This window comes from Poecilia reticulata, chromosome 8 (assembly GCF_904066995.2).
Source record: "Poecilia reticulata chromosome 8, P_reticulata-male-v2, whole genome shotgun sequence".
NCBI lineage: Eukaryota > Metazoa > Chordata > Actinopteri > Cyprinodontiformes > Poeciliidae > Poecilia > Poecilia reticulata.
The window spans coordinates 19,663,575-19,688,993 of record NC_088837.1 but is presented as its reverse complement, the minus strand read 5'-3'; the positions used below and the strand labels follow the sequence as shown (position 1 = coordinate 19,688,993).

At 38.9% G+C, this 25,419-nt stretch overlaps 2 protein-coding genes across 3 annotated transcripts in view; one reads left to right on the top strand and one right to left on the bottom strand.

Moving 5' to 3' along the window:
• The first annotated feature begins 743 nt into the window (after positions 1-743).
• Positions 744-16,915, top strand: fmnl1a (formin-like 1a). 2 transcript variants are annotated; one of them, XM_081610156.1, is made up of 25 exons: positions 744-1,350; positions 7,045-7,128; positions 7,499-7,585; positions 7,693-7,766; positions 8,948-9,031; positions 9,113-9,256; positions 9,695-9,803; positions 9,987-10,063; positions 10,148-10,241; positions 10,594-10,668; positions 10,877-10,987; positions 11,408-11,557; positions 11,672-11,773; positions 12,224-12,794; positions 12,882-13,006; positions 13,098-13,307; positions 13,405-13,632; positions 13,717-13,785; positions 13,865-13,945; positions 14,021-14,150; positions 14,232-14,395; positions 14,479-14,580; positions 14,658-14,753; positions 16,311-16,416; positions 16,506-16,915. In XM_081610156.1, exons 1-25 carry the CDS (start codon positions 1,174-1,176, stop codon positions 16,568-16,570), a joined length of 3,315 nt encoding a protein of 1,104 aa, XP_081466282.1. In that variant the 5' UTR covers positions 744-1,173; the 3' UTR covers positions 16,571-16,915. The 2 variants fall into 2 exon arrangements, with proteins under 2 accessions (XP_081466282.1, XP_008414105.1); XM_008415883.2 differs by having other exon boundaries at positions 751-1,350; positions 13,098-13,300; positions 13,398-13,632.
• A 77-nt stretch (positions 16,916-16,992) lies between these two features.
• srcin1a (SRC kinase signaling inhibitor 1a) overlaps positions 16,993-25,419 on the bottom strand; it is a 108,648-nt gene continuing 100,221 nt past the window's right edge. Inside the window, exon 21 of the mRNA XM_081610458.1 lies at positions 16,993-22,949. Coding sequence (XP_081466584.1) covers positions 22,416-22,949 — 534 coding nt within the window. The 3' untranslated portion in view covers positions 16,993-22,415. The remainder of the gene's footprint in view (positions 22,950-25,419) is intronic.

The following is a 25,419-nucleotide window of genomic DNA, read 5'->3' as shown; positions in this document are numbered from 1 at the left end:
CATTTTGGAAGGATGAATAAGTACCAAGACTGCTTTCAAGTGCGCCTCTGGAAATAGCAACAAAAAAATCCAGATCTAAAGGCTGATCAAGAAAGCTTAGCCGTCTCAAATGAATAAACAGTGAGGGCTGTTGCAAATATTGCAATAAGTTGCTTTGACTCGACGTTAGCTTTAATGCTTTCAGTTCATGTGCAGCACACACAATAAGACACTTAAAAGTAGTAGCAGGTAGTTGAAGTCAATTTTAAATAGCATTAATTGATCTATTTACTCAATAAGAATACTTAAACATCAAACAGATTGACACTGACTAACATACAATGACCCTAAATGCGCCACAGTTAATGCAACAATTGATTTCTACCACGCGGAGGCGCTGTTTTATCATTCTTTCCAAAGTCATCTTTATTTACCTGGCTAGCAATCGTCTAAGGAAGGACTCTGGTAATTTAATCATATATAAACATAAGTTTAGGGAAATAAACGGCTCCAGTGCAAATATTTTCACCACTAACTAGGGGCAGTTTCCCCCTGTGTTAAAGTTTTCAAGTGCAACTGCTAATGTAATAATTTCATTAAACTAACTTCATATCTTATCTTCGAGCCACCACACTGTACTTTTCTTTTTCTAATCATCCACCTATTTCATGCATGTTACTAACGGTTGCCACATTTATCTTCCACCCTGTCCTCTAGACCAGGTTCTGTTGCTGTCACACAGGAAGTTGCTCTTCTGCTTTTGTGCTTCTGTGGTTTCTGACTTAGTTACAGAGTGTATCACACTCCCTCTCCTTCCTCTCACACACAGGCCTCTGAGTTTTACTTTGCAGAGAAGTTTTCAACCAGTGCAGATAGTTGGTGAGACACAGTCTAGGTTTTATTTCTCAGTTCTGCCAGGACCTGACTGGGTTTTTTTTTATCTTGTATCTAGAGATGTTAATCAGAGAGCAAACATGAGGACAACCCAACTTTTTTCTTCACTTCTTGTGTCATCTGGACAAGCAAGATTTTAGCGAGCCAAAGACTTAATGTTGATCACCTTGAAGGCCCAGGACTCTCTTTCTTGTCATTTGGAGTGATCACGTTTCACTACTCTGCTGTGGAACAGTCTGGTTTTTTAGGTGAATTGGTTTGTGTACAGCTTTCCTCCTGGATTACTTGTGGAGATTAGTGATGGGGAATGCGGCCGCAGGGGGCTTGGAGCTAGAGACGGCCGAGGGCAGAGAGGCCAGGAACTCAGTTTCGGCGATGAGTGACCCCACACTGCCTTTGCAGAAGAAGCAATCTTCTTCACCAAAACTTCCAATGCCCCCAGAAGAGGAGCTGGAAGAGCGCTTCAATGTGGTGCTGGTGAGTAGCTGAGGAACACACCTTTACTGCACATAAAAACAAACCAGATTATAGAGATCTGCACAGACTCAAGGAATTATGTAAGTTTCGGTAGCAGACCAGCTGATCGGGAAACACAGATCTAGGAAACTATATAAAACAAATCAACTGAGACTTAAAGTAAGGGAAGATAACATTTATTTCGTCATGTTTACCAATATTTCCATTACGTTTGCCACTATTTGTCTCAGTTTCTTCTGCAAATTTTATAACTACGTATCAGGATTTTTGAACGTGGTCGATAATCTGTCATTTTGCTCAAATGTCCACAAATAATTCAAGGTATTTCTGAAGTGCCTGACTACAAGGCGGGCGATTAGTGCCTGCATGGGTAACTGGCCTCAAGGGGAAGTTGAGCAACACATTTTATATGAAAGCACACAGGACCGGAAAGCAAGAGTTTCACCATTCTTTCAACAGTCCCAAAAGACCGGGGACAAAAATCCCCAATCTTCACGAGTAATACATACAGTATTTGTTTAAATCACAGAGCCGCCAGCAGAAATTCAAATTCTTATAATATAAAAAGAAACCTGTTGAGTTGGAAAAGAAGATTTGTGAAGTTAAAGATTAGTTTCACTTGGTCTTAGTTATGTTGGTGTTAGCAAAGTAACACACTAATGAAACCCAAAGAACCAGAGATTGTAAACTGGTTCTTAGGACGAGCTGAACTCAGAAACGTTGGTGTCAGAATGAAGATTATTTATTCCCCCAGTTTGCAGTGTGAGGATGCCTTCCCATGTAAACATCACAACAGGAAGAAGTGGTTTGCTTTATTCTTTATCGTTTTCTAGATTCACTTAAAAATAGTAACGAGTAAACAACACTCCAGGTGAAAAAATGAAAAGTAAATGGATCGGAATTTATCTCAGAGCAAAAAGATTTTCTATGCAACATATTATAAACTAGTTGTGAAATGCAATGGCGACACAACATTTGACACATTGCATCAGAAAAAAGAAACCCTAACAAAATCCTGTTGTGTGAATGCAATTCTATATCAGACATGAAAGGGGAAATATCAAATTACCAAACAGCATTACTAAATTACTATAACGACTGGTCTCCCAGTTTTCCAGATTACTAAAGTCATGCAGATGGTAAAAGTCATGCAGTGCATTTATTTTATAAAACAGACTCAACAAGAAATGCCTACATCTGATATCTACATTTAAAGTATTCACATCGTTTCGCTTCATGTATAGAGGATTTTGATCCTTGCAGCAAGAAGGTTCTGGTTTCAAATTGATGCCAAAGGTCTTCTTGCATGAAGTTCGCATGTTCTCCATAAGCATGTGTGTGTTCTGACTCAGAACCCCAGCATCCAGAGTCCAAAAACTAATTAATTAATCAATTAATTAATTAATTCTTGGTTAATTGGTTACTAAGCTGCTCATAGGAGAGAGCTTCCATTGTAACTGATAACCTGTCCAGCATGCGTCCCAACTCAATGATCGCTGGAGACAGGCACTAGCCTGGAGAATAGATTGGTGGATGGACTTAGATCACCTTCACATTTTAACATATCTGTTATCTACATTTTACACTGACATATGTCGTAGATTCATTGAATATATAGTATTATTTACCCCAGGAGCTGCTGCTCATGGTTTGTGCCTGAGAAAATACAGAGTCTGCACCATCACGACCGTAATAAGTCGTTTCATGATTGTAATTGTAGAGATTATGAGTGTGTGGGTCTCACACATTTTCCTCATGCTGGATGGGCTGAGAAAACAGTATCTGTCCTCTTACAGATTTCTTCTGCTTTCTTCTCACATTTAAATGTTTCATATCATCAGACAAATGTCAGCATTCCACAAATACACATTGTGCAAATAAAGAACAATTTTTAAATGGCTATGCATTAAGAAGAAAGAAAACCTGTCCAAACCAATCTGGTGCCGTGTATGTGCATCGTGAAACCAAGAATTAACTGCAAATAAGCAAATTTTTTGAAAGCTGAGTTCAGTTTCACTAGTCACACCCAGGCTTGACTGCTGTCTAGCCTGTAGAATCACTTAAATAAAGCCTGTCTGATGACACAAAGTAGTGCAAAAGTTCTTAAACAGAAAGGAAAATGCTCCAAAGCCATTTCTAAGAGTTTGTTCTCTGGTGAATCACAGTCAGTGCCATTATTTACAAAAGTAGCAAACATTGGAATAGTGGTGAACCTTCATGGAACAAGTTGGCCCTCTAAAATGACTCTGAGTGAATTAACAACTCATACATGACATTATAAAAGTCCAGAACAGCATCTAAAGTACTGCAGGCCATAGCTCATGATTCAACAGTAAGAAAGAAACTGAGTAAAAAAAAAAAAAGGCTTTATAGAAGAGTTTCAAGACAAAATTGCAAATGAACACAAAAAACATCTCACATTTGCCAAAATCAGATTCTCAATTATCTCAAATTCTTTTAATAATCTGAGGACTTTAGAGACAAAAGTAAAACTTTCTGGAGAGTGGACTTCTTGTTACATTCTTGTTACAGCTGGTGTAAAACTACAGCATTAAAAACAAACAAACAAACAAAAAAACAACAACAATATGCTGACAGGGAAACATGCTGATTGCAGCGTGATGATCTGGGACTGCTTTGCTTTCAAGATCCAGAGAATCCTGAAGGAGAATGTCCAGCCAGGACAATGATCCAAAGCACACCATGAAATCCACCTTAGCCTGACTAAAAAGGAAACTTGTAGAGTGGCCTAGTTAAATTCTGGACTTAAATCTGCTTCAGATGCAGTGGCTGTTGATAACCCGATAAAACAGTTCTGGTATAGATCATTTTTGCTTTCCTTAATAAATGAGAAGTGCTCTTCAAAACTGTATTTTGATAAATATAAACTTATCTGTGTGATATACTTTGTCATCTCACATGGTGAACCAACATGACCTGTGCTGCTTCGTGCCTGTTGCGCCCTCCCAGAGCTCATATGAATGTATGACCTCACTTCCTCTTTTAGCAGAACACTTCCATTGTAAGCCTAAGATTTAATCTCTAAACAAGAAAGACATTTTGCACCAAGTGGGCATTTTCTTTCTTTATTAACACCAGTTTTTTCCAAACATTGACAATGTAAGTCAATGTGCGTGAGTTACGTTGTCATCTGCCCTTTTTTCTTACCACAAAACCCACGAAGGGGCTCCACCCTGGCCCCACCAAGGATGAAGAGCCGTTCTTTTGCACCAAGGCAACGGGCCATTTCCGTTTTGAACCTTTTTTTTTTTTTTCAAATGTGAAAAAGAAACACCAAGTTGCTGTTTGGGTGTGCATGGGGTAACTCAAAAACCACACCCAGTGCTGAGTTAACTTATTTGTCTTGACAGAAAACGCGTGCTTTAGGGGTTTTAGGTTAGATCAAAGTGCATGATCTGACTTGAAAGTATTTTAAATTAAGTTAGGAATAAATACAAGATTTGTACAGGAATATATTCATTTAATTACAAGGCCCCTACTTTGATACTGAATTATTCACATTTATATTTGTTTATTTATTTTTATTATATTTCTTCATCTTTTAAAGAGAATGTCCAGTTATTATATGAGACTTCAGTCATTATATGATTTCTGTTGTGCCCTTTCTTAACACTAAGAACTAAACTTATGACCTTACTACAACAGCCTACACTAAAAACCTTTGGAGGTGGGGTTTTTCAGTCATAATCCATGTGATGTACAGTCACTTTCTACAGTTCTGAACCGTAATAATCTAAAAGATTATGGAAAACAGAAGTAGAAAAACAAGATTTATAAGTTTAGTTCATCTTTTATTTCCTCCAGGCAGTCAAACAGTATGAAAATATATATATTTATATGTATTTTTTTTATTTCTAACTCTACATGCCTGCTGATGCACTGCTTATCAAATCATAAAGTACAAGTCTATAACACACAGCAGTTTATTATTTTAGGGCTAACTTTGACTTGGGGAAAAACCAAGACAAAAATACAGTCAGATGTTGATGGAAACATGGGCAGAAGCCAGGCTCTGCTGGCTTGCATCAATATCACCAGCTACACTTGTGTCCTCTCCTGGGATGCAGAAAGCTGCCCTGAAATATTGCAACATAAACCAAACTATGGTCGACTTTTCCAGGGTCATTTGTCCATCTTATTACAGGACAATGCATCACCTAAGTCACACCGGACTTTCCAAAAATATGGAAAGAAAAGAGAAAGAGGGCAAAGGGAGTAAATTTTTAATGTTGTTGAGCTGACCTCAAGCTGATTCGCTGTAACTTATAGCCAATAAACAGTAAGGAAGATGTAACAAAACAAAACGTCATGAGAGGTGCACAAACAGAAAAAGGCAACCTGACAGTGATGACCCAAAAACATCTGTGTAAATATTTGTACTTATTTCAAGATGTATAACATGGAGAAATTGGACGTTTTATTCCTGGATCTCCTATAGTTAAAGTATATTTTAAGAATTGTGATAAAGCAGCATTATAAAGATCTAAAACCTTCATTTTTTATTTATTATTTTGCTGTTTTGTTTTATCAAGCTAAAGTGATAGTCAGTGAAAAAGACTTCTGAGGTAAAATATCTGTTTATCACAAATATATTTTGGGAGATGAAGCAGCTCTTGACAACAACCCACAACTCATGCAAACACTGAGTCATCTTTCCTCTGAACAGGTACATCCTCCTACTTCTTACTGACATCTGATGTACATCTGTTTAGACCGACATACAATTGAAGAAGCAGAATAGTGAACTACAATGAGACCTACTGTCCACAAATAAAAAAAAATAAAAAATGTGTGAAGCTTCAGGAGTGGCCAGCCTGCTAAAATTACTTCTTCATTGACGACTCATTCAGAATATCACAAAAGAACCCAGAACAAACATTGAAAGCAGTGCAGGCCTTGTTTGCCTCAAATCAAGGCCAGTATTCATTATTCAACAATAAAAACACAGAGAGTGGGCAAAAATGGTATCTAAGGAGGAGTTTCAGTCTAAAACCTCTGCTGACCAAAACCAAAACTATAATATCTTGGTCTTACACCAAGATACTGTGTAAAAATATTTTACATTTTGGAAGATGTACATCCTATAATATCTGTAAAACTTGCGAAGAGTTTGACAAAACAGTACTGATAGTCAAACACGGTAGTTTGATAATCCGAGTCTGCTTTGCTTCTTTAGGTCCTGCACCTGAGAGAATGTCAACAAATCCGGGTGTTTAAGTTCAAAGCAAACAAAATCAAGTATCTGGAGTGGTCTAGTCAAAGCTTAGGGTTACATATATCTATTTGATATTCTGAGGCAAGACTCCAAACAGGCCATTCAAACATTACAGTTTGGTTGAATTCAAACCATCCTGCAAAGAAAAGTGGGCAAAAGTCCCTCCACAGAAATGTAAAGACTCACTGCCAGTTATTTAAAACATCTGATATCAGTAGTTCCCTGATATCCCTAGTTTCGCATTTAGTCAAATTAGTTTAGATAGCAGTTCCCTCCTTAATTTACTGAATTCTTACTCAGGCAATCTTTGTCTGATTTTAAAATTTCCTGATGATTTGAAACTATTAGTCGTAACAAAAGAGCAAAAGCAAAAGAGTTCAGAAAGGGATCAAATATACATTTCTCTATTGTAATTTTTAAAAATAATAGCAATAATTTTCTCTTTCTCTTTCCTTCAGAGCTACATGAATTTGCCTCCCGACAAACTTAAGCTGTTGAGTCAATACGACAACGACAAGAAATGGGAATTAGTCTGCGATCAGGTGAGCGTTTTGTTTCATCACTTCAAACCGCAAAAGACGTCATGACTCTGAACGGGATTGTTGCACCAGTGCCTTCACCAGGACAGAGTTGACTCAAAGTACATAAACATTTAGTGAAAAAAAAAAAAAATTGGTGTGGCGTGTGCAGTGTGAAAACCCTGCAGCTCAGTTTCTGTGGTGGCAACTTATAGAGGTGTCACCATGGTAACCAAGGGTGGTTAGTGTGTGTTTTTTTTTTTTTTTAGATTTAGTGGTGCATGTAGGAATAGCTTCAAATGGTGCACAAATATGATGATTGTGCGTTTGTGCTCATCACCGGTTTTCTAATAAAATGTATAAAACGTTAAATCTGCTGTCTGTTTCCCACCAGGAGCGCTTCCAAGTGAAGAGCCCCCCCTCCACTTACTTGTCCAAGATAAAGAGCTTCTACCAAGATCAAGGAGGGGTGTCCCGCAGGGTCAGTGGGCTGCCTGACCCCCTGAATAATAGAATTAATATCAAATTTAATCTTCAGACATGTGTAGTGACACCACAGAACAATCTCGTTTTTTTTTCCTTCCTTAGTCGAAGAAAAAAATTCAAGATGCCACCCAGGTCCTCAAAGCCTTGGAGATATCCCTTCGTACTAATCACATCGGGTCAGTATGCATGATTCTTATTTCATCATTTGAAGTGAAAATGCATTTTATGCAAATGTAGGATCCCAGCTTTATTTTTCAATTCCTCTGCATTTTTTAAGGCCGATTCAGCTTTTATTTGACTTTCTTGGGGATGTACGGTGCATGAATGTCATACAAAGGCACAACAGTGAAGACGTTAACAAAACTGGATTTGCATTAAATTCAACCTTGCTATCAATCAAGGGACAAATTGGCCAAAATATTTAATGTGACCTACAACCCATACTGATGCTAAACTAAGCATGCTTCTAGTTTTACCAGCAGTTCAGGTACAACTTTTATCAGAACACATTTGGTTTCGCCATCTGATCGCTGTTGGTGTTAACAATGCTTTCATGATTACTAGCTGGACCTGCTCAACCAGAGGGTGGGGTAAAAAATATTCAGTCAGCCTAATATGCCTCTAGTGCCTCTAAATTCAAACTAACACAAGTTATGACTTTGGGGTGTTTGCATGACTAATTCATTTTTTTAAAACAATCTTTGCGCTCCAAAGCATATCGGCGACTCCTTTTGGATTATTTTGTGTTTTTAAAGTGATAGTCTTATCTCTGCTTCTTAGATTGTCAAGTGGCACAATGTAAGTTTCTGATTGGTGCTATGAAAAATAAGCTTGCCTTGGATGAGCAACAGTCTAAATCTAAAATAGATCATATTAAGGAACGTGCAAGGAAAACGAGTGCTGTCATTCGTGATTCATAATCTGTATTTGAATGACCCATCACACATCCACATCCAAAAATAACGCAGAAGCATAAATGGTTCAGCAATCTGGATGAGTCATTGCATGCATAGAGCCCTAATGTTTAGATACCAAAACTGAATGTAACACAAAACACAGATCTGTAATGAGGTGAGCAAAATTATTTATTTACAGAGGCTACTTTTTTTATTTCCTGTAGCTACTAGCTTAAATTAGAATGCTAGTTTTTATGCAAACAAAACAATTAAGTTAACATATTAAGTTTTACTTCTGACCTCCATGTCAGTGCCTAAACTCAATACATTTTGTTTGTCGTTAAAGAAACCTGGATTCTGTGCTGCAACTGGTTGAAAACTTGACAAACCCTTGCTGTGCTACATTAAGCCTGTTGTCATACTTTATTTGGCAATGCAATTTATATTTTTTCTTTCTTCAGATGGGCTCAGGAATTTCTTAATGAGCAGAACAAAGGTTTGGATGTCCTGGTGGAATACCTGTCGCATGCTCAAAGTGATTCTTCGTGAGTACTTACAGAATATTTGCTACGTTCTCCGACGGTGGCAACATTTGTCACTAACAGTGAATTTTCGACGTTTTGCAGATTTGACTTGGAGCCCGTGGAAAATGGTGGCACCCTGTCAGACAGACAAAAACCAGCGGAGCGGTCAATGGAAGATTTGACCAAGAGCTCCAGCGGGGGTCACTCGCATGGGATGAGCAGAGCTGCACGGGCCCTAACTGTAAGGTAAGAAGCCTGCGCCCATAAAAGATCAGTGGTATGACTGCGGTTAGAAAGAGGCCACGTCGTCTACATAGTTCTCATCACCATGAGATGTTCATAAAAAGGAACTTGCAGCAAATTTAGTCGTACAGATAAAACAAAATTGAATGTGTAAAGCAGAAGCCATGCGCTCTGGGGTCACCGTGTTGAGACATTTTCTCAGAAAATGAGGGGGCAGAATTTTATCTTCCTGCAAATGTCTGCTTCACTTTTTATTTGTCCAACTGATGCAAGATGTCAGACGAGAAAAAGAATATTATCTGAGGTCAAAGTAATATGACTGACAGCTTTCGCAGCTACAGGACTCCATTTTTCAGATGTAAACGCAAACCATTCGAAGCCATTGCGTCTTGTCTCACGGCTTTTATTTATTTAACTCTTAAACTCGGTTTTCCTTTTCAGAATAAGCTCTACTCTGGCAAACAGGATGCATAAGAAGTCGCATTCATCCCAGCAGAGAGATGATATTCATGTGTGCATTATGTGCTTAAGAGCCATCATGAACTATCAGGTAGAGTAAAATCAAACAGTCTGAACATGCAGACATGGATTGTCATCAAAATGTGTTGCAGACAGAAAACTAGGTTTTATATCTTTGGATCTGCAAAAAAATCTTAAGCTTCCTCTGACGAAGATTAAAGATTACCATTTTGTAAAGCTAACGGTTGTTTTAAACCTTTCTTCTGTTTTCAAGTCTGGTTTTAACCTTGTCATGACTCACCCACGCTGTGTGAATGAGATCACGCTCAGCCTCAACAGCAAGAATCCCAGGTGAGTTTCTTTGTGTTTGAGTTAAACTGTGCCTCGCTGACCCGTCTGCATGGACACCTGACACATCCCAATCTGCCCTGACAGGACCAAAGCTCTCGTCTTGGAGTTGCTGGCTGCCGTTTGTCTTGTCAGAGGAGGGCATGACATCATCCTCTCCGCTTTTGACAACTTTAAGGAGGTGAAATTTGTGGGGTTTTTTCTTCTTTTTTCTAAACGCAACCAGTACCATGTGATTTTTTGCTCTTTAGTAATCCTGTTTTTGCATGCTTGTGTCACTGACAACATGACACATGTTGCCAGTGGCACAGTCCACTTCTCATGTTGTCACATTTCTAACTGTGTGAACTTGTCATTCACGCGTTCGTAAGTTCAAACTCTGATGCAGTGCAGGGTTTTAGCATATTTTTTTTTATAGTGTTTTCAGATAAGAAATTCAATACATTTAGCTGATCAGAAATTCTGAAAAGATGCATTTATGCCCCCAGGTGGGCAACAGTCTAACTGCATATCTAAATATTTATCATCTTCAGGTGAGCAAAGAGAGGAACCGCTTTGAGAAGCTGATGGAGTATTTCATCAATGATGACAACAACATTGACTTCATGGTAGGACCATGGATTTACCACCTCTACTGTATGATGCTATCTAATTTTAGGCTATGAAACTTTTAGATAGTCATTTTTAATATTTGATATGTCAAAAAATTAGAACAAGCAACATATTTTTTTCTCCTTGAGATTTATATAACTCTTTTTTTTTTTAAACTGAACCGAGTAAAACTAACTTTGGTTTAACTTCCACATTTGTCTGTAGGTGGCCTGCATGCAGTTCATAAACATTGTGGTCCATTCAGTGGAGAACATGAACTTCCGAGTTCATCTACAGTACGAGTTCACGCACCTTGGATTAGACAAATATCTGGAGGTCAGTGTTTGGGAAAACTCAGCTTAGACCTTCATATTCATCAGTAGTGCAGAACAATGTGTCATTTGACAGTGTTTTATGGGTTTAAAGAGGAATGACGAGTTGCCAGAAGAGCTATAAAATGAACCTGAAGCTAGTTATTTGTCTTTAATCCTAACATGTAACTAACTTTTTTGACCGTAATTGCAAGATTGTTTCAAGGAAAATAATTTCTCTTTTACTTTTCAGCTGATCTGTAAATAGTAATGACATGATGTCAAATGTTTCTCATATTGACAAACATGACAGTGATTGTAGGCATTAAACATACAATAAACATATTAAACATACAATAATATTCCTATGTATATATATTATTATTATTATATATGATATATCACCTCTTTTAATTTGTAATCTTCATGCATTTTTGTGCATCAGAGTCTGAAACAGACTGAAAGCGAGAAGCTGCAAGTCCAGATCCAGGCCTACTTGGACAACGTGTTGGACGTTGGCGCTCTGCTGGAGGATGCAGAGAACAGGGGAGGAGTACTGGAGCATGTGGATGAGCTGCAGAATCACAACATTGAGGTGAAATATTACATCTTGCAGCATTCTTAGCTCAGTAACGGAGACCCTTCTGTTGCATAGGTTGTGGTTTAAATCGGGGCTCAACAGCAGGGTTATTTTCGTTTTGTGCTGCAGCTGAACTCCCGGCTTGAGGAGCTAGAGACTCAGACCACAGACAGGATATCTGAACTGGAGACTCAGCTCATGCAGGCCACCAAGGAAGCTGGGCTGCTCAAAGTAAGAACCAACAACACACACACACTATCAGAGAGGCAAAGAGTGTAATTGTGACCTTTATTAGCACTGATAACTCTACTATTAAATTTTGAAGAATCATCTGACTAAGCTCTGAGAACAAACGAATGTTATATCCTATTTTTACTATAAAGTTGTAATATGGAGCAGCTTAGATGTGCATTTATACCCAGTTTAATGCATAGTACAAATCAAGGCGGGAAACTGACAGAACAACAGAAAGAGCAAGTTCATGTCAATATCAAGTGATGAATAATTATGATTTTTCACTATTAGATGCTGCCTTCCAAGTGTGAATTTACTCAAGGAATATTTACAATTGTTTAGTTGAAAGCATTAATAAAGTGGGACTTTAAACCTCAAACGCTGGGCTAATAACCATGGAAAACTGTTTGAAGACAAGTTAAGACAACCTGTGTCTGCCTCCTGCAGGAAAGCCTCCGTGAGTCGTGTTCCCAGGTCAGCTCTTTGCAGCAGAGAGAACGAGAGCGGGAGCTGGACAGGGAGCGAGAGCGGGAGTGGGAGCGTCGGGGCTCCTCTGTCGGTCAGTCACAGTCTGAGCTGGAGCAGAAGATCCAGGAGTTGCAGGACAAGGGGGTTATCAAACTCGGACGCACTCCGTCAGGAGGCCTCGACATCCAGGTTGTGCCTGTGAAAGTTGTTGAGTATGTCCAAAGCCCGTCCTCAGCCATCGAACCAAGCATCCAAACCTCAGGACCAGGGGAGACTGCGACTCCTCCTCCCCCACCTCCTCCTCCATCAGATGGAAGTTCTGTTGCTCCACCACCTCCTCCTCCTCCGCCCCCTCCCCCGCCCGGAACAGGTCCACCTCCACCTCCTCCTCCACCGCCACCTGGTCCTGCAGCCCCACCACCTCCTCCTCCCCCACCTGGTGCTGGACCCCCTCCTCCTCCTCCCCCACCTGGTGCTGGACCCCCACCTCCTCCTCCTCCACCTGGTGGTGGACCCCCACCTCCTCCTGGAGCTCCAAATGCCCAATCTGGTGAGGACATCGAGACAAATGGGAAAAATCTCACTAATGCTCATGACCTGATTTGTGTTTGACCACTTCCTGTTTACGTTTGCTCAGGGATCAAGTCTAAGAAGCCAATTCAGACCAAGTACAGGATGCCATTGTTGAACTGGCAGGCTTTAAAACCAAACCAAGTAACTGGCACAGTGTTTAATGAGTTAGACGATGAGCAGATCCTAGGGGTGAGATTACGCAACTTGCAATATATTCACTTTAAATTGATCCTGGAATAAAATAATTCATTTCCTCCGCCTAACATTCTGTCCCTACAAGGAGCTGAACATGGACATATTTGAGGAACATTTCAAGACAAGGGCACAGGGGAATTCTGCAGATCTATCCAAGGTTAAGAAAAAGGTGGCACAAAAGGCTCCTACCAAGACATCACTTATTGATGCAAACAAGGCCAAGAATCTAGCCATCACTCTCCGCAAGGGCGGAATGGACCCATCGGCTATCTGCACAGCCATAGAGACGTATGTCCTTCTATTGATTACTGTTTGTCATTCCCAGAATAAGTCTCTTCTTGTCCCTTTCACTGCTCTCTTTGATGATAATCCATCTATCGTACAGGTACGACCAGCAGTCTCTGTCCATAGACTTCCTGGAATTACTTGAACACTTCATCCCATCAGACTTTGAGATGAAACTTCTCGTAAACTATGAGAAAGAAGGCCGTCCACTGGAGGAGCTGACTAATGAAGACCGATTCATTCTGCGTTTCGGGAAGATCGCCCGTCTAAACCAGCGAATAAACACGCTTACCTTCATGGGCAACTTCCCGGAGAGCGTCAAACGCCTGCAGCCGGTCGGTTTGTGGTTAAAGCGCTGAAACTTCAGCTGAAATAGGCTCAAACCAAATGGACTTATGGTGTTTTCACTTCATCCACAGCAACTGAACTCCATCATTGCTGCGTCCATGTCCATCAAGTCTTCAGCTAAACTGAAAAAGATCTTAGAAGTAAGCCAAACTGCACACAAACACTTGTGTGACTTCCATGTGTGAGATTTTGCTATTCAACTCATGCATTCTCTTTCAGATTGTTCTCGCCTTTGGTAACTACATGAACAGCAGTAAGAGAGGTGCGGCCTACGGTTTCAGGCTGCAGAGTCTTGACCTTGTAAGTAGTTTTGCTTTGCTGCAGATTTACTCGTGTGTTTGCACAAAACATTAAACCAGTTTTGTCACCTTTCAGCTGTTGGAGACTAAGTCCACCGACCGCTCCCAGACGCTACTTCAGTTCATCACTAATATCGTCCTTGAAAAATACCCAGACCTAGTCAACTTCCACACCGATCTTCACTTTATAGACAAAGCAGCTGTTGGTACATACATACAGCTCAATTAGGCCTACATTTTTTAGTGTCTGAATATGTTTTAAAAATATATCCTTTTTTCTTTGCTAGTATCCCTGGACAGTATTCTCCAGGATGTCCGGTCATTGGAGAGAGGAATGGAGATGACCAAGAAGGAGTTCCTGGTGCAGGTCGACAGCCCGGTGTTAAAGGAATTCATCAAAACAAACAGTGAGCACCTGGAGTCTTTGATCAAAGACAGCAAGACGGCACAGGTTGGAATTTTGTTATTATCAACCCATAACACAGCCTGTGTTATGTTTATTGTATTTACATACATTTTTGCTTATCCCTTCAGGATGCTTATGCCTCTGTCGTGGAGTATTTTGGAGAGAATCCCAAAACCACGCAGCCTTCCATGTTTTTCCCGCTGTTTGTGCGCTTCATAAAGGCTTATAAGGTGAGAGGTCTCTGTTGCATCCATTTCTACAACAGCTCATTTCATGCTAATAACCTTATCCATGTTTTTTGATGCAGACGGCACTGCAAGAAATTGAGCTGAAAAAGAAAATGGAAAAGGAGAGTTCTGAGGAAAAAGAAGCACCATCTCCAAAAAAGCCTGCAGCACAAAAGGTAAGAAGATCCCTTCTTAGAAATGTGGTTGGCTGGAAGATTTCAGTTTTTCTCCCATTCGCTGATTTACAGCATGGATTGTCTTAAACTAAACATTACCAGACAGAGACAGCGCTACAACAGCAGGGAGCTGCCAAGAGCACTACAGTTATCACAGAAGTTTGGCATAAAATGTATCATTCATACGCAAGAAACATTCTGTGCGAGACGTATAATTCTCTGCTTCATCTGAGTTTATTTCAGCTCCGAGTTTCTTAACAATTTGCTACCATTTATTTTTTTATGTTTTCAATTGTAGCCAGAAACAAAAACGTGATACTAGTGTTAGTTTGTTTGTTTGTTAATGTAGTGAAGCATTTGTAACATATAATAAAATAATACTAAAAAATGTTAAAATCTCTATCAGATCTTTGATTTAATTGATTATTCTCTGAAGACGTTATATTATTTTTCATCCCACAGAAGACTGCATGAAATTATAAAAACATCAAAAGTATAAAGTGATGAATTAAAATGATTGGATTAATAGAAGTTTTGAGGTTACAACATAATTTCTCTAAAACAACAATAGCTATTCAGAATAAAGCTCAAGGAAAGTAACTCCTGAGACTTTGAATGATTCAAGTTTGTTTGCACACTGTGATTATACTATTTTGTACCATTTTGTTTGCTAATATGTATTTCTTTCCTATTGTATTCTTGAAACATTAATTACACAAATGCATCCCCATAAAGTCTGAAATCATTTAAGTAAATTTATCAGCAATTCAAGGAAATCTTACATTTAAATTTATCAGACACTGAAATTGTTCAAGCTCCTGTTTTTTTAATTTAGGTGATTATGACCTAATATGGAAGAAACCCTAATATTCAATTTCTTGGGAAATTAAAATATCATATAATAGCAATAAAAACGGGTTTTAAATACAGAGGCTTTATGCTATGAGCATGCCTACACAATCATGGGCAAGACTGCTGACTTCACAGTTTTACAGCAGACGGACTGTGACATCCTGTATAAGTAGAGTAGGCAACTAAATGTCATTGCCAGAGAAGCTGGCTGTTCACAAAGTGATGCATTTAAGCATAATAGAGAAAGGTTCAGTGAAAGGAAGAGGTGTGGTAGCAAAAGCTGCGATTGAAACAGCCACCAGAAGGCTGGCTGTGCAGCAAAGGCGGAGGACTGTCAAGCATTAGCTGTGCCTGGAGTCACAGCTGAAGAGCCACTGAGAGCCACTGACAAGATGAAGGGCATTATTAATACAAACTGCACTGAACTCAGCAAAACAGCAGGCTGACAAATCTATGCAACAAATGATTAATGCAGTAATTTATGCAAATGAGACCCAATTAAGAGTCTTTTCTAGATTATAATTTTCTGAGAAACTTGAGTTTTTATTAACTGTAATTTGTAAATATGAGAATGAACACAAATGTCTCAAATATATTACTTTGTTTGGAACCTGAATGAGTGACATTGTAATTTTGTGTAAAAAAAAAAACAAGCAAACCTCAAGACACTTTCAATCATAATTTAAATATATGTCTTCTTTCAAGGGCCCCATGATGCCGAAGATGGATCTGATAGCAGAGTTAAAGAAGAGGCAGGTGAAATCTCCGGTACGAGAGGGAAAAGATGGTGCTCTGGAGGACATTATTACAGGTACAGTAACAAGAAACACTGTAGAGTTTTACACTGAAGCGTAGGTACAGTTCTACCTTCACAACCTGCTTGTTGTCGCTTTTCATCAGATCTGAGGACAGCACCTTACAGACGCTCAGACGGTCGTCGGCCAGCTCAGCGCCAAGAAACTTGAGTCAATTTGGCTTATTTTATGTCATTTTGATGAATATGCATGATATACACTCAAATATACAAGCAACTATATCGAGCTTTTAGGATATGATGTATGTACAATATAACATGAACAGCGTCAGTCATTTGCCATTGTGTATTAACTATATTTTTAGTATGACTTAGCTATGTAAATACAGAAAATGCAAAATTTTTACCAATAAGTTCACCAACGTTGATTCATCAAGACAATCTTAACCTTTTCTACGCTCCGTCAGTTTACTTGTGTGCTCTAAAATTGTAAGACTGTTTAAAAAAAAAAAAAAAAATCATGACTTATTTTTAAAGTAAACATTTTTGTAACCACTGTTTTTTGTATTTGTTTTCTTTATGACCCGAGTAGTGACTCGTGTGCCTTAAAGCAGAAGGAATAAAGCAAGATCAGACTGTACAAGAGGGCTGCACTTTATTGGACACACAATCACAGCAAATTATGTACAAAAGAAGGCAGGTTCAGGTGCCTGCTGTCTTCTCACGGAAAAAAACAAACAAACAAACAAAAACACATTTCTCACAGAATATCATGGCATCCACACTGATAAAATTATCTCCAGTATCAGTAGGCATTTAAATTTTATATATCTCATATAATTGATCTATTTTCTGTAGTTATTTTTGTTCCTATGTCACACTACTCTACAAATGGGAGAACTGTAGCTGATTTCTCATGTTGGGGTGCGTTCAAGCCTTCTGATCCCTGGATGTTCAACACTCCCAGTCACTATCGTCATCACGTAACTTCACAGTAAGACTGAACATGCCCGTGTCACACATACTAAAATAATGTATCGTTTCTGTTTGTAAACCTCAAACATATATATACCCACTTCTCTGACTCTTTCTTATAACTTTGAAAAAAAAAACATGTACTGTACGTAACTTTTTTTTTTTTTTTCTAAACTGCACCGTGCGTTTGCTTGAGACTATACATGCATTGTTTTTGTATATACCTTTGTATCCATCATCATAGTTTATAATAAAACATTATCTTTTGGACATAATTCAGTGAATTCTCTATGACTCAACCTATTTACAAGTCAATTTTATTGATTTTTTTAAATTTATTTTTGATGCCAAGATTTTTGAACATCCACACATTCAAGTAAAAATCTCAGATACATACTACAGAATGTAGTTTAAGTATCAGAAAAAAAAAATACAATGGCAAAATCAAAGACTTCATAGCTCTCCACATGATTCTTTAATATATCTGTCTTTTACCGTTTTAAAAGTTTAGCTTAAACGCTACTTAAAGCCACAAACTGGAGCAGAATAAGCAACATAATGTACACTTATAGTCTCTGAACCTTTTAATCCACATTCCTGCCATCTCAGTTAACATGCAAACAAAGAAAAAAAAGAGAAAAAAGAAAAAAAGAATTAAAGCCAAGTAACTTGCTTTAGTCAAAGCAGCAAGGCCTCCTTTGAAGCCTTTGGACTTGTATCACAGTAAGTACTACATTTTCTGTGTTTCTGACCATCTCCAGTGTCACTAATACCATTTAGATCACAAATACAGAATGGCAGAATAAAATGAGGAAAAAGAAAAAACACGTACAAAATAACCCAGACCTAGTAGCAAAATAAGCCCCTACTAACAGGCACTGGTCCAGCCTCTTACACTTTAACAGTAGGAGGCAAAGGTGCAGACAAGCTGGACGAGCATTTTCAGGGAAAAGCTTTTGAAATTGTCATAATTACATAAAGTTCAACTCATTATTTGTAAAGAAAACCCTAGAATTTCAAAATCAACTTTAAAGTATATTACAGCGCCTAACAGTTATCTACACCGATATTTTAAACAATATAAAAATGTTCTGCATATGAATAAATAATCTTAGTGTGAAATGTAATATCTCTCTGAATGAATTAAAAAAGAAAAGTCTGTACAAAATGGTCACTAATATATAAATCAGAAGATATGAGGACATTTTACAGTATAGAACTTAATCTAGGCCTAAATATTTATGTATATATTCACATTTGTTTCACAATTATATCATACACAAACATCTCACTTAGATATATTTATATATGTATATTTCTCCTATGTTTAGTTTCAAGTTTGCATGGTTTTTTTTCTGATTGCCAGAGTGTGCTCAACATGCCCCCAAGCTTGTTGAAATCACAGCCCACTAACACTTGTTTTGAGCAACAACAAAAAAAAGTCCAGGAGGCATTTTAACATGGTTCTCTGGTTTCACTTAGGCTAAAATACCACATACTTCCTCCTTGCTGCAAGCAGCAAATTCACCTAGGAAAGTTACTGCTTTAAGGATTTTCTTTACTCTATTCAGTTTTTAACTCAGCTTGAATCTTCCTTGCAGATCCAGAATGCACTAAGAATGAGGCTGTGAGCTCGCACATTTGTGCTTTCAAGCAGTTTTCATTTTTCTTTAAGACAAAACAAAACGAAACGGAAAAAACAGGAACCAAGCCAGGTTTCTGAAGCTCTTATTTGGGTAAAAGTGTTATTCTGTCAGTGCTGCTTGCGAGATCATTCAGGCACCAGGAAAAAACATTGCAGGTCCTTGGAGACAAACAGGCATAAATATGACAAAGGCAAAGAGGAATACCTTGGTAAAAGAGTAAGAGTGCTAAATACCTATTGCACATCTTGCTTAGAACTGAACCCCATCAGAAATCATACCTTCTCAACCTGAAGCTAAACGATTTCAACAGACCGCACACAAAAAGAACGCAAACTCAGAGCAAGGGGGAGCAAGCAGCCGAATACTGTCTCCGACCGACACTCATTCTTTCACTCCAGCGCTCTCCATGGAGACGGGGCGAGTCAAAGCCGGCCTTATTAAAGTAGCCTTCAAACTCATGTCCGCAAACTAATCCTCACCCCTCACGCTGCCTACTCTCTGACACGAGCCGCCTTTGCACATGTGTTAATCTCGATGCCCAAGAGGATCAGTTTCTTTGAGCCATTCTGGCGAACAGCAGAGAAGTGCAGCTGTCCGTTTAACCTTGTCAACAAACAGCAAGGCAGCTTCCGGGCAAACACAGAGATTCTGTAGCCATGGAATGGTTTCATTATGAAGGCTCTACATTAGAAAAACTCCCCCGCCGCGATTTGACGTAAATAAACAGCAGCCAGAAAAACACCAGCCACCCAAAATAGTGAAAGTCAAAACTAGACTGATGAAATGTGTAATTTATAGATTTGTGCTCATCAGAGTTAATGAGGTTCTTAAAGTGGAAATTAACCCTGGTTCCCCACAAAAAAAATTTAGACAAAAAAAAACAAAGGAAATTACCATAATTATTGAATTTACAAATAATTTTTACATCATGATTTGAGCTTCAAAAGCAAAAATTAGCTACATTGAAGTAGTAGACATTTATGCAACTAATTCAGGTTATTTGACAAATGCCTATAATGTGCCTTAGTAAGGATAAAATGCAACAATAATTTATTATTACTGCAACAACTAAACAACTATTTCTGTCTGATGACAACAAACCAATTTAGCACCCAGTCTTCCTTCATAAGCATGATTTTAAAAGTTAGCATCAACTTGCAGACATCCAAAAACACTTAAATACAGGCACATCTCTGTGATAACAATATCATGTAAACGTAAATAAATTTCAGTAATTAAATTTAAAAAGAAAACTCATAAAGATTTACTAAAAGACAGGGTAACATATTGAAGTGTATAGTTCTGTTAATCTTGGTTTGGTTTGCAGCTAATAAAAAAACCCCAAAATTCAATTCACTCTTTCAATGCTGTGATACAAACCATGTCTGTGCTGTCGTTGACTTGACAACTACACAATGGACCAATACCAGCAGACTTTCATGTGAAGTGGGACACTGGACAGCCAAACAACAGCAAGATCATTTTTTTTCCAAGAAGATCATGTCTGTAATTCAGTGAAGTCCACACCACCAAGTGAATCTCCATAAAACTCTAAAAAGGGATTTGCTTCAAAGTTCTCTTAAGACTAACTCTGCTCTTTGTCTTGTGTTTTATTTCTATTGTCTAAAATTGAGCATTTTGGGATCTTTATTGCTATAAGCCACAATTATCAAAATTAACAGAAATAATAGCCAGATACATTTAACTTTTTGTAATGTTTCTATATGAGTTTCACTTATTGTGATGCATCTGTATATTGTTTAACATCAACAATACCTTCACACCAGTTTACATGTACACTAGATCGATGTTCTTGGCAGAAGGTTCTCCGGTCCTGTTTTGTGTCTAAATGCTAGTTTGAAAGACTCTGGCACTCATATTTTATGAAAGAAAACAATTGTAAAGTTATATTGTTGCTATTTCGCTTATTTTTAGTAAATTAACTTTTTAAAGCTTCTAATATATTTGATAACTAAGCTGACAAAGAGGGATCTTGTGTTTTGAGAAGAAACTGTGCTTTCTTTATATTTTTATAATCTTCCCTGACTCCCTCACAAGCGCCAAGAAATACAGAATTCCTAAACATGTGCTGATTAAAAGTTTTTTTTTTCTTAATACATTTCAAACTGTAATTAAGTGCTATCACTTCATTGTTGTCAAATATAAAGTACAAACTGCTGTATGATAAAATCTAGGTGCTTTTTAGCAGATAATCCTGAATCAACTATATCAACGGGAAACTATTTTATATGGTTTTCCGTTCCCGTTGTTCTGATCACTGTGATCAATCATCTGAGGGGCAGCAAAGAATATATCATTGTAAAAAATTAACAAAATGAAATAAAACTATTACACACACATTGTGTCTGTGCTGTTCAGCTTAGCTTTTACAAGTGCGTGCTTGAGTCTTTGGGATGGGCAACCTGTGAGATGCTACAGTGAAAACATCCTGATTGTCAATTAACTAGTTACAACACACACACAGTAAATCCATACTGGTTATACAGACCTCTCCTTTGCATTTCTCCTTCTTTCAGTGTAACTTTGTCTCCTTGCTTTACATCAAACAGAAATGTGAAGATCCATGGCTGCTCGTTACAGTGTGCTTTCGTGAATAATGCTGCAATATTCTTGTTCCCAACAGATTAAAAAGGCTAGAAATGTTAACAATGGTAGATGCACGAGTTTCATTTGCAGAGACACATACAAAATTTCAACTGCAACATTAAATTAGAAACCCAAAGGAATGTGCAGAGAAGGGAGAACAATTATGTAAACTCTCAGTGAGTGCTAACAGAAGGGAAAATATAGCACCGATTTAAAATCTAAAACTTGGTTGATGTAAGAAAAGAAAGGAAAAGAAAAGAATGCCCTTTTTGCACCAAACAGTTAAAAACCACATTCATCACATCTGTCTTTTTTTCTTATTTTCTCAGCAGATTTATTCTGCAAGGTTATGCAGGTAAGAAAGAGCAACATTATCCTAAACATATATAACTACTGGACTCACTTGGTGATTATTGCGACTCTATTTTCATACACACAGTCTAGTTATGGAAACTATACCACGAACAGCCCACTAAATGAGAACACGTCCAACCACACCAACCATGTAGCAGACAGCTGGTGAAAAAGCGAAGCCTGGCCTGTTTGTGTGTACTCTGTTTGGGAATCTGGCAAAAGGACTGCGTGGGAGACCGTGCAGCCAGACGAGAGAAGGAAACTTGTCCAAAAAAGAAAAAGAAGTGAGATTATGAAGCATCCAGAGTCTGGTGTATTCAACATTAGTAAGAAAAAAAAATGAAGAAAATATGCATCTACAGAATCCTGAAAGGAAATAAGTGTAAAACAAAAAAAATGCATCTATTCTTGCTCGGTGACAAGATAATTTTAGAATTATATTCTTCCATGTCCTCCTCCTCCTATTACTCATTACTAAGAGTTGTCACCATCCTTGCTGTTGCCAAGTTGTTGGGGGCTGTCAAGTCTCCGTCTGGTGGGTTTGACAATCCCAGAGGAGAAGGTAAAGGAACCAAGAGGTGTGGGAGAGGAAGGAGACAGGGATGGAGTAGGGGTTGTGGGAGAAGAGGAGGATGTAGGGGTTGAGGACAGGCTGCTGGGAAGAGAAGATGACGCTCTCTGCTCCCGGAGAAGGCGGCGTTGACGTAGAGCGGAGGACAGGAGCAGGGCCTCGGTGCAGAGGCCGGAGGCTGACAGGCTCGCCAGGAGAGCCTTTGCTTGGCTGGAGGAGACTGTCAGGGAGGGCATAGTCCCCTCATGGGGAGGCATTCTCAAACCAGGTGCAAAAGCTGCTGCAGGAGTAGGCATTCGGCCTAAAAAAATGCTCGCTTTCAGTCCAGACAGGTACGGTTCAGTGGTTCCGGCGCGGTTGATCCCCAAGGCCTTGGAGTAGAGCGGGGACACAGAAGACAGGAGGGGGCGGAGGAGGAGCGCAGAGAGATGAGGTTTTCAGGGGGTTGAAGTGGGAAATAATGAAAAATTTAAAAAGTTCTAAAATTGGTCGTGGCTGGGCAGTGTTCCCTGCAGCACCTTCCGTCACCACCAGGGCATTCAAACACACCTGTGCAAGCAAGCGTGCTTGCACAAACAAACACACACTCACACCCGTCTAGAAGCACAACTTTGGACTGAATGCTAGAGATGTAAAAGGAGCTGGTTAAGTAATGTGGGCAGATAAGTGTGCATCTCTGTAGTCACGTGAAAAGGAGGAGGAGACTGAAGAGGCTGGACGAGGGGACAGGTCGCTCACTGCTGCAGGGTAATGGTTGCAGCAGACGGGCAGGCCGGGAGGTGAAGGGCAGCACGGGGTCACACAAGGGGGCGGGATTGATGAAGTATCAGAAGAAAACATGTAGTGGACGGGAGAGGAGGGGGAGTGAGAACAAGAGACAAACACAGGATATTGTTATTCAGGTTGATATCAGCATGTGTGATGAAAGCCAAGACACAGGCTACCATCTATACATGATGACAGAACCACTGATCCCACTAATAAGGCGCAACAGTGAAAAAACAACGTATTACACTGTTGACTACCTTTACTTCACACATTTCTATGACGTTCATTCTTTGAAAACGCAACACACTCGGATGAACATGCAGAGCCACACCTTTATTTTATTTCAAATAATGAATGATTCGGCCAGTAGATGGCACTGTTTCAACAGAATGAAACTTGTGGGAAATACATTTTTGAAGATGATTTTGTTTCTCGGGCGCTGATGTGAATGCATGTGACAGAAACCTTTTACATGCTGTAAGTGCAAGGCACAGACTGTACAAAATACACCGAATGGATGGGGCACAAAAAAAAAAAGTTTAGTCAGGAAAGTTTTGTCACTTTTTCAAAAGAGCAAGCAGGAGGGAAAAACATTTCAAAGACTTTTGTTGTGGGAAATATAGCCAGCTGAGAGATTTGCAATTGCTCTGCTTGAGATATTCTTCTCATACCTGACTCAAACTGCTATTCTGGTCTGTGAAGGAGACTTGCCTCCTTGTTTCGCACTCTCACAGCTTCCTGCCAAACGGGATGGTATGTCACCACTACCCCCGCTTCATGCTCGTCACCTACAGCTAGCCTGTTTTACTGTCGGGAATCATGTAAGGCCAAACGGAGAATTGGTTGGTTTGAGGCATGAAAGTTATGCCATTGTCATGCCCTCCTTGATCTGTGGCAAAGCAAACGAGGAGAAACAGGAGCTTTGAACTCTAGCAGTTGGGCATATTGATTTGATTGGTCCTCGAGCTTGAAATGCGTTAGTCCCACTGACAGGGGGGTTTCAAAGAGAAGAGAGACTCGGTGCCTCCACATGTCTCAACAGCCCTGGAAATTTTTTTTACTTTTTAAAAAAATTCCAGCAGAATAATCGCACGCTGAACATTTTTGGAAAATCCATCGTGTTAATTTGATCATATTTATTTAGTTGGGGGGAAAGAAATTAAGAGAAATTTGTTTTTAACAAAATCAGTGGTGGCACTTTAATAAAACTTTAATAAAACTCCTGAAAGCATAAAGGGAGACTATTCCTCTATGAAGATCTTTCTAGATCAGCCAGAGTCCAGACTCTAGCTGACTCTAGCCAGAGTCAGCCAGATCTAATTTCCTCTCCAGCTTATCCTACAAGCTTTCTAAAAAGATTTAGGTCATGAGAATGAGATGACCATTGCAGAAGGTTGATTTTGGGTCTATGTTGAATCAGCTACATGTTTTGGATCATCACCAAATGATCTACCGACCACCCATTTCCAATTTTCTGAAGAGAGACCTCCAGGTTTTTATTCAAAATGTTCTGTTTTTGCAAATAGTTACTATGCCTTGTACTTTAATTGAGTTTAGAGTTTTTAAATGAGAAAAAGGCCAACACCATCCCAGATCCTCCAACCTGCGTAAGACAGGGCAAAGGGGGCTTCAATAAATATTCATTCTGTGTTTTATGCCAAACACACATGGGGTGTTTGTAACAAAACATTACAGCTCAATCTGATCGGCCAAAAGCACATGGTTCATTTTAAAGTTCCAGTAACATTTAGCAAACTTCAAACATTTGTGATGGCATGCTTCCCCAAACAACAGATCTACTGTTCACTAACAAGAAGCCCTGGAGATGTTTTCACTCCTCTCACCGTCCTCCTCATCGGGCTTGAAGGCAGAAAAACAAACTTGCATCCAATTTCAGAGGAATTCGACTTTGTGTCTTGTCATAAATATATCCAAGGCACACAGGAAGGTATACAAGGTACAATGTGAAACAAAAAAATCCAATAAGTGTGACAGATTTTTTAACGTATTTTGGTTTTTAGTTGGATTAATAAGATGCGGAAAGAGCATGTTGCTCTTGTCAATTTGGAAAAAAGAAAAGTTCAATAAAAAATGTTAATGTAGAAAGCTGGTTGGAAGTTTGCAAGCTAATGTATTATT

Bases quoted from the DNA above. Each gene is read 5' to 3' on its own strand.
- fmnl1a (XM_081610156.1), top strand. From the start codon at position 1,174: ATGGGGAATGCGGCCGCAGGGGGCTTGGAGCTAGAGACGGCCGAGGGC. The intron at 9,804-9,986 runs GTAGAGTAAAAT...TCTGTTTTCAAG, and splicing joins GAGCCATCATGAACTATCAG to TCTGGTTTTAACCTTGTCAT. The intron at 10,988-11,407 runs GTCAGTGTTTGG...TTTGTGCATCAG, and splicing joins GATTAGACAAATATCTGGAG to AGTCTGAAACAGACTGAAAG.